Here is a 14403-nt window from a genome sequence, read left to right as displayed (position 1 = left end):
CCTTTCCATGGTACACCAACACTCGTCTCCTGCCCTCTCCCCAGACAGAGCCCAGCTCTGCCCTCTGCTTCCGTCTTCCTTACCTTCTGCCTCATGAGTTGGTTTCTGTTACCGGAGGCCGCCAGCCACTCCCGGACTTGTCCTGGATGGGCAGGATGGGGATGGAGACGCTACCCGTTCCAGGTCAAGCTTCGTGGAAAGTCCAGACACTACACTTGGGTTTGGTTTCATTTTTCTTTTATTTTTTAAAAAAAGCCCCTAAATTCTATGGCTTCAAGGGAGCATCAGAGAAACGTAAATGCCATTTCTGTACACTTGGTAAAGCAAAAACTAGACTCACAGCCACCGCCCTAGGCACGGCCCCAAGCTGCTTCACTCTGCCCAGCAGCCTCCAGGGCACCCCGCTGGGGGACCGCCCGTCAGTCCAGGGCCGCCCCAGGCCCCTGCACATACACCCGCGGGGCTGCGCCGGGGCTTTAAGGCGTTTTGTCTCCGACTGCTTGCCGGGTGGCGGAGCACAGAGGCAGGAAGCCCTGTGCCCACCCGCCCCACGCAACAGGGCCCAGGGCCGAGCAGGGCGACACCAGCTGGTCCTCCCACCTCAGGTTCCAGGCGCCGGGGCACAGCCTCCGGAAGCAAGTGCGTTGAGAAGCACCAGCCTGGCAGCGCCCGCCCGCCCCTCGCCAGGGCCAGGCTGGGCAGAGGCTGCAGTGGCCGTGCCCGCGGCACCCGAGCTTTGGTGCAGCATTTTGGTTGGGGAGCCGGCTTCCGCCGCGGGCCCACCCCTGCCTTCCCCTTTGGTTTCAGGGAGGCCTGAGGCACGGCCTCACCCCTGGCAGCAATGCCTCTCCCCTCCCAGGAGGGCCTGGGCAAGACAGCCCCACAGCACCCTCCAGGCCGGGCCTGCCCTCCCCTCGAGAAAACGGCCTTTGGATCGAGGGAGACAAGCTGGACTTTATGACGCTAACGGGGGCGGCTGGCGGGGCCAGGCCGGGCCTCAGCCGGGGGCCCCCAGATCACACTACTCACTTCAGCAAAGAAACGGAGGGCAGGGTGGGGGCAGGTGGGCCTCTGTGTTTTTCCTTTTTTCCTTGTTTTAAATAGTTAATGCTCTTGGAGGGGAGGACTAGACACAGGTGTAGAAATTTCGGCCAAAGTCTTACGTGAAGGAAGTGACCCCACGTCCCGGGGGTGGGGCCGCCGGCTGAGCCAGGTGCGGCCCCTGCAGTCTGCGTTCTGGCTTCCGGCCAGGGTCTGGCCCTGGGCCGCTGTGGGTGGGCCCCGAGGGCCTCGCACAAGCTCTCGCCCCAAGGGGCTGCGCGGAGAAGATTCAGGGGGCTGCACGCGCCCGGGGTCACTTGTGTCGCTGCAGCGATTTTCTCTTTCTCCTCTTGAAGAAACAGCAGCATCTGGGGAGGGAGGTGGCACAGGTAGGAGGAGCGGGGTGCGGGGCGGGGGCAGCCCAGGCCTCAGGCCCTCCCACCCCCAGGGGACCCAGGGCACCCCCACCTCCCCAGAGCCTTACTTGGTTTCATCGGCCACCTCCACCTCTGCAGGCGCCGTGATGGGGGCATTGGAGTGACCAGCCGTGGGGTCGTCCGCGTTCAGCTCCCCGTTGGTGGAGTTCAGCGCCTGGCGGGGGCAGTAGGGGGTCACGCTGGCCGCCCGTGCCCCTCCCTGGGGCGTCGGTCCCGCCCGGGCCTCACCTGGTTTTTGCTGTGCGGCTGGCCTTTGTCCCGGAGCTGAGGCTGGGAGGGCAGGTCGGTGTGGACGGTGCCGATGGGGGTCGGCTGCGGGGGAATGAGCACGACTCAGGATGGGCTGCAGTGCCGGTTCCCATCTCCTGCAGGGCGGTTTCCTGGTCCCCTCCCCACACACCGGGGCCCCCCACCTACCAGGGGCTTCCCGGCCCAGTCGTACTCATAGTCGAACACGAAGCCGCTGCGGTCGAAGAGGTCGGTGAAGAGCTTCCGCAGGTAGTCATAGTCCGGCTTCTCGAAGAAGTCCAGGCGCCGCACGTAGCGCAGGTACGTGGCCATCTCCTCTGCAGAGAGAGTGCCAGCGGGGCCTCGGCGGGGGTGGGGGCACGGGGTGGGGGCGGGGACGCAGGGACCCCTTACCTGGGAAGTTCTCGCAGAGCACCTCGATGGGCGTCGCGCGCTTGGTGTCCCCGATCTTCTGGTATCGCTCCTTGAGCGTGTCGGCCTGCGGGGGTCCGCGGTCAGCCTTGTTCCCGGCCTGTGTCCCCGCCTGCCCGCCCGGCCCCCGCGCCCACCTTGAGCCCCTGCCAGGGGAGGCTGCCGCGCAAGAAGTACATGAACATGTGGCCCAGCGCCTCCAGGTCGTCGCGGCGGCTCTGCTCTGCGGGAACAGGGGCGCAGCCTCAGCGGGGCCCGGGCGCCCGCCCCCCGCCGCGCGCGCGCAGCTCACCCTTGCCCAGGTGCGTGTTGATGCTCATGTATCGCGCCGTGCCCGTCAGGCTCTTGTGCTCGCGGTACGGGATGTGCTTCTTGGTCTCGGGGTCGATGTACTCCTTGGCCAGCCCGAAGTCGATGATGTGGATGGCGTGCTGCCGCTTGGTCCCCGGGCGGCCCACCAGGAAGTTCTCGGGCTTCACGTCCCGGTAGATGAGGCTCTTGGTGTGCACGTACTCCATGCGTGTGATCTGCAGAGGCAAAGCGGTGTCGGCCAGGCCCCTCCCCGGCCCACGCGCTCCCTCCAGAGCCACCCTCTTCCCTCCGAGTCCCGCCCGCCCGCCCGCCGCGCACCAGCTGGATGGCGATCATCAGCACCGTCTTGAGCGTGAAGGTCCGGTCACACAGGTCGAACAGGTCCTCCAGGCTGGGCCCCAGCAGCTCCAGCACCATGGCGTTGTACTTCCCGCACGGGCCGAAGTAGTAGACCTGAGGGACGCCCTCTGCGGCGGAAGACAGACGCAGGGGCGTGCGGCGGCGGCCCCCTCCCTGCCCCTGCGCAGCCCCCGCCCCACCCGCGGGCTGCCCGGTACCTGTGGCGCTGAGCTGCTTGTAGAACCGGTACTCCAGGTGCAGCTGCGGGGCCCGGGACTTGATCGGCTCCTGGGGGCACAAGCGCGAGTCACCGGGGACACTGGTTGCTGCCCTGAAATCCCTGGGGGTATGTCAGCGGGGGTGGGGTGGAGGGGCCGACTCACCAATTTGATAGCCACGTATTCATTTGTATAGAGATTCTTTCCTGTGGGGACACAGAGCATCAGCACCCTGGCGCCGGGCCCACCTAGCCCCCACCTTCCCAGCCCACCCCCCAGGAAGGAGGCAGGAGGGGATCCCTGAAGGACCAGCCTCCAAAGGGCACCCCTGCCCAGCAGCCGGGCCTGGGCCCAGCCTGCCCGAGCACGGCACTGGGGCCTGCCAGGTCCTCCCCACACCTGCACCCTGCCCGTGTGGTCACTGCCTCCGTGTCTGCCACTCCTCCCCCTCTCCCCACCACCTCCCCAGTCCAGGACGTAAGTGGCACTGGGGAGTTTCTCACGGCTGCAAGGGAGCCCCAGGGGCTCCACACTCCTCCACCCCTTTCTCAAAGACACCCCCAGGGCACAGCATCCCCCGCATGCATGCCGGAGGCCCCCAGGTGAGCCCCAGCACAGCTGGACAGGGACCTGTGGCCCACATGGGTTAGAAAAGAGGAGCCAGGTCCTGTCCCCTGGGGTCACCAGCCACACAGAACTTCCAGGGCTCAGTCCCATGAAAGGGCAGAAGGCACAAGGCCCATAACCTTTTTTTTTTTTTTTTTTTGAGGTGGTCTCGCTCTGTTGCCCAGGCTGGAGTGAAGAGGTGCGATCGCAGTTCACTGCAGCCTGTCTCCTGGGCGCAAGCCATCCTCACACACCTCAGCCTCCCAAGTAGCTGGGACTGCAGGTGCGCACCACCACACCCAACTACTTTTTGTATTTTTAGTAGAGACGGGGTTTCTCCAAGTTACCCAGCTGGTCTTGAACTCGTGAGCTCAAGTGATCGGCCTGCCTCAGCCTCCCACAGGGCCGCGATGACAGGCGGGAGCCCGTGTACTGCCCAGGGTGCAGCTTTTTACCTGTTACACCCCCTGAGGAAGGAGAAGGCCAGCCCTTAACACAGGGAAGCTCTGCAGGGGCAACTGTGGAAGCCGGCCTGGGAGGGGCGCATGGCCCCACCCATTGTGGTGGCTCAGCACCCGAGGGGTGAGACCAGCGGTGAACAGGCTGGATCCTTGCAAGCACACATGGCACATGGCCCTGGAGGGCTCCCCACGGCAGCTGAGCCAGACAACAGGCACGAATGTGTCCGGCACCCGTGTGGCTCCAGCCCAGGATGGCACTGGGGCCACAGCTACCATCTGCTGGGCGACCTGTCCCGCGGCATGACAGGACACCACGTGGGGCAGCCCCATCTCTCAGGCACTGTCGGGCTGGGTCACCATGTTGGGTCTGCAGTCGGCTGCCTTTGCCTGAGCAGCATCCACGGCAGAAAGAGGCCTCCGTCGCCGGGGGCGGTGGCTCACACCTGTAATCCCAGCACTTTGGGAGGCCAAGGAGGGCGGATCACCTGAGGTCGGGAGTTCGAGACCAGCCTGGCCAACATGGAGAAACTCCCGTCTCTACTGAAAATACAAAATCAGCCGGGTGTGGTGGTGCATGCCTGTAATCCTAGCTACTAGGGAGGCTGAGGCAGGAGAAGTGCTTGAACCCGGAAGGTGGAGGTTGTGGTGAGCTGAGATCATGCCACTACACTCCAGCCTGGGCAACAAGAGCGAAACTCTGTCTCAAAAAAAGAAAGAAAGAAAAAAAAGAAAGAAGCCTCCACTTCCTCCCGCCCTGCTGCAGCTGGACTGGCAGGGTGGCCGTGGCGACAACGGGTTTGGAAACCCTGCTAAGGTGGATGCAAAGCCCCAAAGCCTGCTGGCTGCGCTGCACACGGTCATGACCTCACAGTCTGAGGCTGGGGTCCCACCTGGGCCCTGCGAGCCTCTTCCTCCCACTAGTGCCCCAACCCGGATGTGCCCTGCAGCACGGGAACTGCCGGGGCCCCTTCCCGCATTGCCCCGTCCATAGCACTGCCAGGGCTCTATTTCGGCAGTTTCCAATCAGCTTGTCAATTTCCCTAAACAGCCTCAAGAATGTGGCATCTTGAGGGGGCAGGATCATAAGGACGAGTAATGACCAGGAGCCTCCCTCCAGTCCTGAGCCGGGGACCAGGGTTGGTCCCTGCGTTTTCAGAACAAATGGGCTCCCTCCTGTGTTTTCCCCAACATGTTATTCGGAAATTCTCCTCGTAAAACAATAGGAGTCGTGCCCCGAATACCCAACATTCACTGCCGAGGCCCCAGAACTAAACCTGCCACGTGGTCCATCCTCACAGTTACCATCCACCGGTCCATCTTATTTTTAGAGGGACTTCAAAGTTTTTTCCTTTTTGAGATGGAGTCTCATTCTGTTGCTCAGGCTGGAGTGTAGTGGCATGATCATGGCTCACTGTAACCTCTGCCTCCTGGGTTCAAGCAATTCTCCTGGCTCAGCCTCCTGAGTAGCTGAGATTACAGACAGGCACCAACAACCTGACTAATTTTTGTATTTTCACTAGAGATGGGGTTTCGCCATGTAGGCCAGGCTGGTCTCGAAATCCTGACCTCAGGTGATCCGCCTGCCTCGGCCTCCCGAAGTGCTGGGATTTAGAGGCGTGAGCCACTGTGCCTGGCCAGATTTCAAAGTTTTAGAGCTCAGGACACTGCCCCAGATTTGGAAGTTTTAGAGCCCAGGACACTGCTACCTGAATCTTTTTTTTTGAGACGGAGTCTCGCTCTGTAGCCCAGGCTGGAGTGCAGTGGCACGATCTCAGCTCACCGCAAGCTCCGCCTCCTGGGTTTACGCCATTCTCCTGCCTCAGCCTCCCGAGTAGCTGGGACTACAGGCGCCCGCCACCTTGCCCGGCTAGTTTTTTGTATTTTTTAGTAGAGATGGGGTTTCACCGTGTTAGCCAGGATGGTCTCTATCTTCTGACCTCGTGATCTGCCCATCTCGGCCTCCCAAAGTGCTGGGATTACAGGCTTGAGCCACCACGCCCGGCCTGACCCCTGAATCTTGCAGCTGCAAGTTCAGCCCAGCGTCTGCGGTCCCTTCCCCTGAATCCGGCAGCTGCAGGTTCAGTCCAGCGTCTGTGGTCCCTTCCCCTGAATCCGGCAGCTGCAGGTTCAGTCCAGCATCTGCGGTTCCTTCCACTGAATCTGGAAGTTGCAGGTTCAGTCCAGCATTTGTGGTTTTCCTTCCTGCGCTGCTCTTTGGAGGTGGGATTCACAGTGGGATGCCCGTGTCTCCAAAGTCCTGTCTGGTGAGCGCTGGCAGCTGCCCGCTCCTGAACCAACCCAGTCCTGTTGAGAGGGAGCGCGCCCTGCCCCTCAGCCATCCCCCCTCCCCCTCTCAAGAGGCTGCCACTGCGGTGGGCTCCTCGCCGTATCGCGCGGCGTGTGCCTGCCTGGCGCTGCGCCCCGGCTCACGGGGAGGACGGGGTTTGGCGTGCCCATTCGCCCTTGCGGCACACCCTGCCGTCTCCAGTTCTGACTCCCCAGAGCGGAGCTCGGCGAACACGGCTGTGCAGCTCTTCCTGCGGGCAGTTGTCCCCTTCTCTGGCAAAGCGTCGGCCACGTGCTGACCACCACCAAGGGCTGAGCTGCGCTCCCCCAACGGAAGAGGCCAAGCCCTCGCCTGTGTGCTGCGCCGTCCCTCCGCTGTCTGTCGATGTATCATCCGGCTGTGGTTCCCCGACACTTAGGCGGATGCTCGGTCTTGCCCAGCCTGGCTGGCCTCATGCTTTTGGCAGTGTCGTGATGAGCAGACCTTCGAAGCTCTGATGCCTCTGATGGTGATGTGGTCTTTCCCGGCTCTTCCACTCTGCGCTGTGGAAGAAACCTTCGCCTGACCCCACCGCTGTGTGCAGACGGCATTTCAGAGACCTGGGTGTGCGCTGGGCGGGTGTGGCAGCGTCTGAGGCCTGTGGATCTCAGACGCCTGGAGGAGGTCGGGCGCTCTGGGCTCTGAAAGCCGAAGGGGCTTCTCCGGCAGTACTCGCGGTGCAGGCAGAGGGCAGGAGACCCCATGGGGCCTGGCAGAGAACAGCTCCAGAGAGGCTCAGGAGGTTCCGGGGGACACACAGGCGGGAGGATGCTACACCTCCAACAGCCGGAGCGCGGGGTCCTCCCTGGATTCTCTGACTTCAGCTGAGAACCCAAAAGGTCCACAGCTTGGCACAGGGCTTCCTGGCCTTGGAGTCACTCATGTTTACCCTCGGCCCTGCCCCAGCAACACCGAAACCAACCCTGACAGAAACAAGGTGAGCCACAGGGACAAACGCAGCGCTCAAGCTGGGAGACCGCACCCTCCACACCTCATGGCACACACCACGGCCACACCCACTGAGGCTGTCCCACAGGTGAATGAAGGGGGTGTGACCGTGACAAGCGAGAAAGTCAGCAGCAGCACAGACGTCATTCCACACAGTGCTGTGTCTTTGATGCACCCCCCCAAGGGTCATGTGTTGGGAACTGGGTCCCCAATCCAGCACTGTTGGGGCTGGGTCACTGCCCTGGTGGATGGATGAATGCCATCAGCATGGGAGCGGGCTCCTGATTAAAGGGCAAATCCAGCCCCCTCCGGTCCTTGCCCTCCTGCCTTCCACCATGGGATGACACAGCAAGAAGGTCCTTGCCAGACGCCATCCTCAATCTGAAGACTGCCAGCCTCCAGAACACTGAGTCTGTCAATTTCTGTTCACTATAAATGACCCAGTCAGGCGCGGTGGCTCACACCTGTAATCCCAGCACTTTGGGAGGCTGAGGCAGGCGGATCACAAGGTCAGGAGTTCCAGACCAGCCTGGCCAACACAGTGAAACCCCATCTCTACTAAAAATACAAAAATTAGCTGGGAATGGTGGTGTGCGCCTGTAATCCCAGCTACTTGGGAGGCTGAGGCAGGAGAATCACTTGAACCCAGGAGGCGGAGGTTGTGGTGAGTCAAGATCGTACCACTGCACTCTAGCCTGGGCAACAGAGCAAGACTCCATCTCAAAAAAAATTTTAAAAGGCCGGGCGCGCTGGCTCAAGCCTGTAATCCCAGCACTTTGGGAGGCCGAGACGGGCGGATCACGAGGTCAGGAGATCGAGACCATCCTGGCTAATACGGTGAAACCCCGTCTCTACTAAAAATACAAAAAACTAGCCGGGCGAGGTGGTAGGCGCCTGTAGTCCCAGCTACTCGGGAGGCTGAGGCAGGAGAATGGCGTAAACCCGGAGGCAGAGCTTGCAGTGAGCTGAGATCCGGCCACTGCACTCCAGCCTGGGCGACAGAGCAAGAATCCATCTCAAAAAATAAATAAATAAATAAAATAAAAAAATTAAAAAAAAATGACCCAGTCTATGGTATTCTGTTATAGCAGCACAAAATGGACTAAGAAACAGCACAAACATGTTCAAAGATGTAAAGGAAAAGATGGCCAAAATCAATGTGCACATGGGAAATCTCAGCTGAGATCGAATGGAGAATCATACGGAACTGAAAAATGCCACTAAGCGATCAAAGATGCACCGCATGGACTTCCAGGGTTGGAGGCTGTAGAAAAAGAGTAAACTTACAGCAAGCAGCAGCAGCCGCACAGCCTGACACCAGGAGAATAGAGACTTAGGGAAAACAGCCAGGGCCGAGGGACCTGCAGACAGCGCCAAGCACTTGCGTCACACGCAGAACCAGAACCCAAGAATGAGAGCAAGGCTGGGCCAGTCCAAAACTTCCGGGGTCAGCCAGGCATGGTGGTTCACGCCTGTAATCCCAGCACTTTCAGAGGCCAAGGTAGGCGGATCACCTGAGGTCAGGAGTTTGAGACCAGCCTGGCCAACATGGTGAAACCCCGTCTCTACTAAAAAATACAAAAAATTAGTTGGGTGTGGTGGGGTGCACCTGTAATCCCAGCTACTTGGGAAGCTGAGGCAGGAGAATTGCTTGAACCTAGGAGGTGGAGGTTGCAGTGAGCTGAGATTGCGCCATTGCACTCCAGCCTGGGCAGAGCAAGACTCTGTCTCAAAAAAAAAAGCAGGCCAGGTGCAGTAGCTCACGTGTGTAACACCGCTTTCGGAGGCCAAGGCAGGTGGATCACCTGAGGTCAGGCGTTCGAGACCAGCCTGTCCAACATGGTGAAACCCCATGTCTACTAAAAATAGAAAAAATGGCCAGGCGCGTTGGCTCACGCCTGTAATCCCAGCACTTTGGGAGGCTGAGGCGGGCAGATCATGAGGTCAGGAGATCGAGACCATCCTGGCTAACACAGCAAAACCCCGTCTCTACTAAAAATACAAAAAATTAGCCGGGTGCGGTGGTGGGCACCTGTAGTCCCAGCTACTTGGGAGGCAGGAGAATGGCGTGAACCCGGGAGGCGGAGCTTGCAGTGAGCCAAGATCGCGCCACTGCACTCCAGCCTGGGCGACAGAGCAAGACTCCGTCTCAAAAAAAAAAAAAAAAAAAAGGCTGGCAAGCTGGCATCACCCATATGTCACTCTCACCTCTCACCTGCCTACGGGGACCTGCACTGTTCAGCGGCCTGCAACCACCGCTCAAGGACAGGACCCACACAGTCATCTGGGTCCCCAAAAGCCATATCCCGCAGGCTGCAGGTCACAGGGCTGTGCCAGGCGTGTGTGTGCAGATGTGCCTGTGTGCACATGGTTGTGGCTGTGCGTGCCTGTGTGCATGTGCTTTAGTGTGCACATGTACGTGTGTGGGCATGTGTGTACACATCTGCATGTGTCTGCACGTGTGTCTGAGTATGTGCGCACACACACAGGGTTGGGAGGCCACAGCTACCGTCGGGAAAAGCTCACTCTCTTGGCTGAGAAACGGAGCCCGGGGCCTCCCGAGCCACAGGCCATCAGACAGGCAGTGGCGCCCAAGCCCAGCCTCTGCGCAAAAGAGTGGAATCCCAGCAGCCTCCCCAAGGGCTGGGGTGGAATCTGGTTCGGGATGGGGTCTCAAACGGGCCTCCTGGGGCCCCGGGTGCAGCCAATGGGAACACTGAGGCAGCCAACAGTGACCCCGACAGCTGCGCTCGCCTGGGAGAAGCTGCTTGACTCAGGACACACACTTCTGCCACGTAACTGCCTGCTGAACCCACTTCTGAACAGTGGCAACTACCATTCATCCCTATTTAACAGGTGGGTAAACTGAGGCAGGTGGGAAGCGGGGTCACAAAACATGCCTGGGGTCCAGGTGGCTACAGCCCATGCTCCTGCACCCCTGGGCAGCCGCTCTTGAAGGTGCAACCACAACATACCCACTGCCTGGGCCTCAGTTTCCCTCATCTGACAACCTCATTGGGCCGAGGGGCCGGATTCCAGTACTGCCTGCCGTGGGTGCCCACGTGAGGCTGATCCACTGCCGTGGCCTCCCAGACCTGCCCATCCTGCGCCCTTTCCCAGAGACCCCGACTCCCACCACGACAGACATTGACCGGGGGTGCACTTGGGTCTTCCGGACAACCCCAGCAACAGACGCCAAATGCCCTCCCGCAGGAGCTCGGCGTTGGCCGTACACCCAGCAGCACCAGGAATGAATTTAGTATTTCTGGGGATGATCCGGCTCCCTGGCACAGCTAATCACGAACTGCCACTGGCCCCAAACGTGCTCAGAGCTCCCCCAGGCCTGGTGGTCATCTTCAGGCACCCCCACCCAAGGGAAGGCGCCCCTGGCCAGTAACAGGCTCAGTCCTCGGCCCTGCTCCTCACGCCTGCCCGGGCAATCAGATCGCGACCCGGGAGAGGTCAGTGTGAGCAGAAGGCATGGAGCCAGGTGGGCCTGGTGCGGCGTTTTACACGGTGAAGCTGGGAGTGGCACACAGCAGCGTCATCACCACAAAACAGTCACTCCAGTCACCCGACGCTGGCTCCGTGCTGGCGCCTGCGGTTAAGGCCAGGGCTTTGCCCAGCACGGACATGGGCTGTGGAAGTCATTCATGACTTAATACTCGGACTCCTTGCGGCATGGCCTGGCCTGCTCTGGGCCACCTGCCTCCCAACTGAATTGTTTCCCGAAAAGGTGACAGGGCCAGAAACCCACTGTCCCCATGGGGCTTCCTCGAAGGGAAGTGACACTCATACCACGATGGACAGATGATTCAACACATGCCAGTGACCCGGGGTGGCCTCGCCGGAGGCTCCGGTGACCCCGTGCGGCCCCGCCGGAGGATCCCGTGACCCGGGTGGCCCCACTGGAGGCTCTGGTGACCCCGTGCGGCCCCACTGGAGGCTCCGGTGACCCCGTGCGGCCCTGCCAGCAGCCTCCCACCCCATCAGCCACGAGCAGGGCCTCACCTAGGCGGAGCTCCCCGAAGTTGCCGCAGCCGATCTTCTTGCCGACGCGGAAGTTGGGGCCCACCATCAGGACCCCCGAGCTGGTCCCCGAGCTCCGGATGCCGTGGCTGCTCCGGCCCCCGCCGGCCTTGGACATTCTCCGGCCCTCCTCTGTCTCCCCTTTCCCTCCTTTCTTGTCAAAATCCATAAGTTTGTGATACCCTGGCCTCTCCACGGTGGCTCTGCTGCCGTGCAAATCCCAAGTCTCTGGAAACCTGAGGTCTTGGCTCCTCTGTGGCTAGAACATCACCGCGGCTGGCGGGCGGGCGTGGGCCCGCGGCTCCCGGCTACTGAGACGCAGGCACTGGGGCCGGCCAGGCCGCGGTGCTCATCTCAGTGGCCTTGGGGTGGCTCTCGGGGGCAGGAGACATTCTGTTGACAGGTCCCACCGCCTCAAAGCTCACGGCTCACAGCTGTGGAGAAACAGAGGCACAGGTGAGCGCCGGCGAGGACACGGGGCGGAGGCCACAGAGGACGCAGCCAGGGGGCTGCCGGGCTGGAAGGAGCTCTGAAGGCCGGGACACGACAAGCACTGCCCGTGCCCGGAACGCGGCTGGGAAGCACGTGCCACATGACATTAGAGGCCAGAGGTCTCGGCGTGGCTGCCTAGAGACTAACAGGGTAGGGCTCAGGGGCCTTTCTGTGAAGCAAGATGGGTGGGTGGGTGGCACAGGTGGGAGAACGTACTGCTGGGAGGGCATGCCTGCCCATCCCAGGGAGAGGCCCTGAGGATCCTGAAGCCAGGGGTCAGTCGCACCCCCAGACACAGAAGGGCCACACAACAGTCCCCATCTCCAGGCCCAGGGCTGCTCTGAGAAAGAGGGAGGGAGGCAGATGACAGCAGGCAGACCTGAGGCAGGGACACAGAAGCCACAGAGCTGCCCCTGCCCATGGCGGCCAGGGGACACTGAAAGTGGGGAGAGTGGACCGGAGGGCAGGAGGCCCCAGCGAGCCGTAAGCTGCTGCAGGAATCCCCACGGCCTGACCCAGGCTCGGGTCGTTCTCCAGCAGCCACTGGTGGAGCGGGGCAGGCTGGACACCACTCGGGGCTGTGACAATGCCAGGGTGGGTCCCACCCAGCCCCTTCGGTGCAGAGCGGAGCTGAGAAGGGTATGGCGGGGCCTGAGGGAGGCAGGTGAGGAGGGGCCACGGGTGCACAGCCATCGCCGAAAATGTTAGGACAGGAACTCCCAGCTGAATAAGCCACAACAGAAACAAAGGCACCAGCGTCACAAGCACTGCCCCACTGCACGTGGCAACCGTGTTCTGGTACGAGAAACACCCTGAGGTGATCGCAAGCGTGCCTTGGGGTTCCACGCGGCAATAGCCACTCAGATGTTTTCGTTTCCTGGTGCGCACAAAAGTTACGTTCACAGTGTACCACGGTATGCCGTGGTACACTGTGAACGGACACACTTTAATTAAGTGGGGCATGGTGCCGCAAGCCTGTGGTGCCAGCTAGTCGGGAGACTGAGGCGGCAGGATCGCTTGAGTCCAGGAGGCGGAGGCTGTAGGGAGCCATGATCATACCACTGCACTCCAGCCCGGGTGATACAGCGAGACCCCATCTTAACTAAATAAGAGAGAAATAAAAATACTTTACTGCTAAACAACGCTAACGATCGTCGGACTGTGAGTGCGCCCTAATCTCCCTGGAGGAGGGTCTTGCCTCGACGTGGACGCCGGCTGACTCATCGGGGCAGCGGCTGCCGGAGGCGAGGGCAACTTCTTAAACTATGACCACAAAAAAGTCGGCCGCAGCAACCGACTCTTCCTTTCATCAAAGATTTCTTTGTGGGGCGTGATGCTGTCTGATAGCATTTATCACCCACAGCAGAACGTCTTTCAAAACTGCAGTCGGTCCTCTCGACCCAGCCGCGGCTTCGTCAACTGAGGTTCCGAGCTATTCCAAGTCCTCTGTCCTCATTTCCACCAGGTTCACAGAACCTTCACTGGGACTACAGAGCAGCTGAAGCAACTCCCCTGCTCACCCTCAAGAGGCAACGCCTCGGCTGGGCGCGGTGGCTCACGCCTGGAATCCCAGCACTTCGGGAGGCCGAGGCGGGCAGATCACGAGGTCAGGAGATCGAGACCTGGCTGACCAACATGGTGAAACTCCGTCTCTACTAAAAATACAAAAAATTAGCCAGGTGCGGTGCCGGGCGCCTGTAGTCCCGGCTCTAGGGAGGCTGAGGCAGGAGAATGGCGTGAACCCGGGAGGTAGAGCTGGCAGGGAGCCGAGATCGCGCCACTGCACTCCAGCCTGGGTGACAGAGCAAGACTCCGTCTCAAAAAAAAAAGAGGCAACTCCTCACGTGTGAAAGTTTCTTGTGAGATGGCAGCACTGCAGTCACATCTCCAAGTTCCTCTCATTCTAGCTGTCTTCCTGCTTCTAAAACCTCTGCAGTTCCTCCTCCATGGAAGTCCTGAACCCTCACAGTGATCCTTCAGGCCTGGGATCAACTTCCTCCAAACTTCCACGAATCCTGCCATTTGACCTCCTCCCATGGATCACACGTGTCCTGCACGGTCTCTAGAATGGCAAATCCTTTCCGGGGGTTTCAATTTACTCAATTTCCCCAGCTCCATCAGAGTGATTGCTCTCCACGGCACCTACAAGCACCCAGAGTCTTACAAATGTATTTCTCAATAATGAGAGTTGTGGGCGGGTGCGGTGGCTACTGCCTGTAACCCCAATACTTTTGGAGGCTGACCCAAGTGGACTGCTTGAGGCCAGGAGTTCAAGACCAGCCTGGGCAAGCAACACAGGGAGACCCTATCTCTACAAAAATAAAATCAAAATTAGCCAGGCATGGTGGTGTACACCTGTAGTCCTAGCTACTTAGGAGACTGAGGTGAGAGAATCGCTTGGGCCTGGGAGGTAGAGGCTACAGTGAGCTGTGATTCTGCTTCTCCACTGCAGCCTGGGCGACACAGTGAGACCTTGCCTCAAAAACAGTGAGACTTGGCCGGGCACTGTGGCTCATGCCTGTAGTCCCAGCACT

General features: G+C 60.5%; 2 protein-coding genes across 6 annotated transcripts in view; both read right to left on the bottom strand.

Moving 5' to 3' along the window:
* Positions 1-220: 220 nt before the first annotated feature.
* CSNK1G2 (casein kinase 1 gamma 2) lies at positions 221-11811 on the bottom strand. Of its 3 annotated transcripts, none has more exons than XR_013409480.1 (11): positions 11360-11811; positions 3173-3213; positions 3008-3077; positions 2769-2917; positions 2431-2665; positions 2276-2361; positions 2121-2205; positions 1921-2044; positions 1707-1790; positions 1526-1632; positions 221-1409 (listed from the first exon to the last, which is right to left on the bottom strand). XR_013409480.1 is itself a non-coding variant. In XM_015122399.3 (11 exons), the coding sequence occupies exons 1-11, from the start codon at positions 11544-11546 to the stop codon at positions 1355-1357; spliced, it is 1248 nt and encodes a 415-aa protein (XP_014977885.1). In that variant the 5' UTR covers positions 11547-11811; the 3' UTR covers positions 221-1354. The 3 variants fall into 3 exon arrangements, 2 of the variants coding, with proteins under 2 accessions (XP_014977885.1, XP_077835247.1); XM_015122399.3 differs by having other exon boundaries at positions 1896-2044; XM_077979121.1 differs by having other exon boundaries at positions 1896-2044; positions 2769-3077.
* The window catches only part of LOC144336971 (uncharacterized), a 26605-nt gene continuing 23560 nt past the window's right edge, over positions 11359-14403 (bottom strand). For 2 of the 3 annotated variants that reach the window (XR_013409516.1, XR_013409517.1), the window contains exon 3: positions 11678-11811. Coding sequence is in view for 1 of the 3 variants with exons in the window: in XM_077979180.1 (XP_077835306.1) it covers positions 11792-11811 (20 nt within the window). In the remaining 2 variants the exon portion in view is untranslated. Of the gene's footprint in view, positions 11812-14403 lie in introns of all 3 variants that reach the window. The other variant, XM_077979180.1, reaches the window with a different exon arrangement.

The sequence above is a fragment of the Macaca mulatta genome, chromosome 19 (assembly GCF_049350105.2).
Source record: "Macaca mulatta isolate MMU2019108-1 chromosome 19, T2T-MMU8v2.0, whole genome shotgun sequence".
Taxonomy (NCBI): domain Eukaryota; kingdom Metazoa; phylum Chordata; class Mammalia; order Primates; family Cercopithecidae; genus Macaca; species Macaca mulatta.
This window is presented reverse-complemented; position numbering and strand designations above follow the sequence as displayed.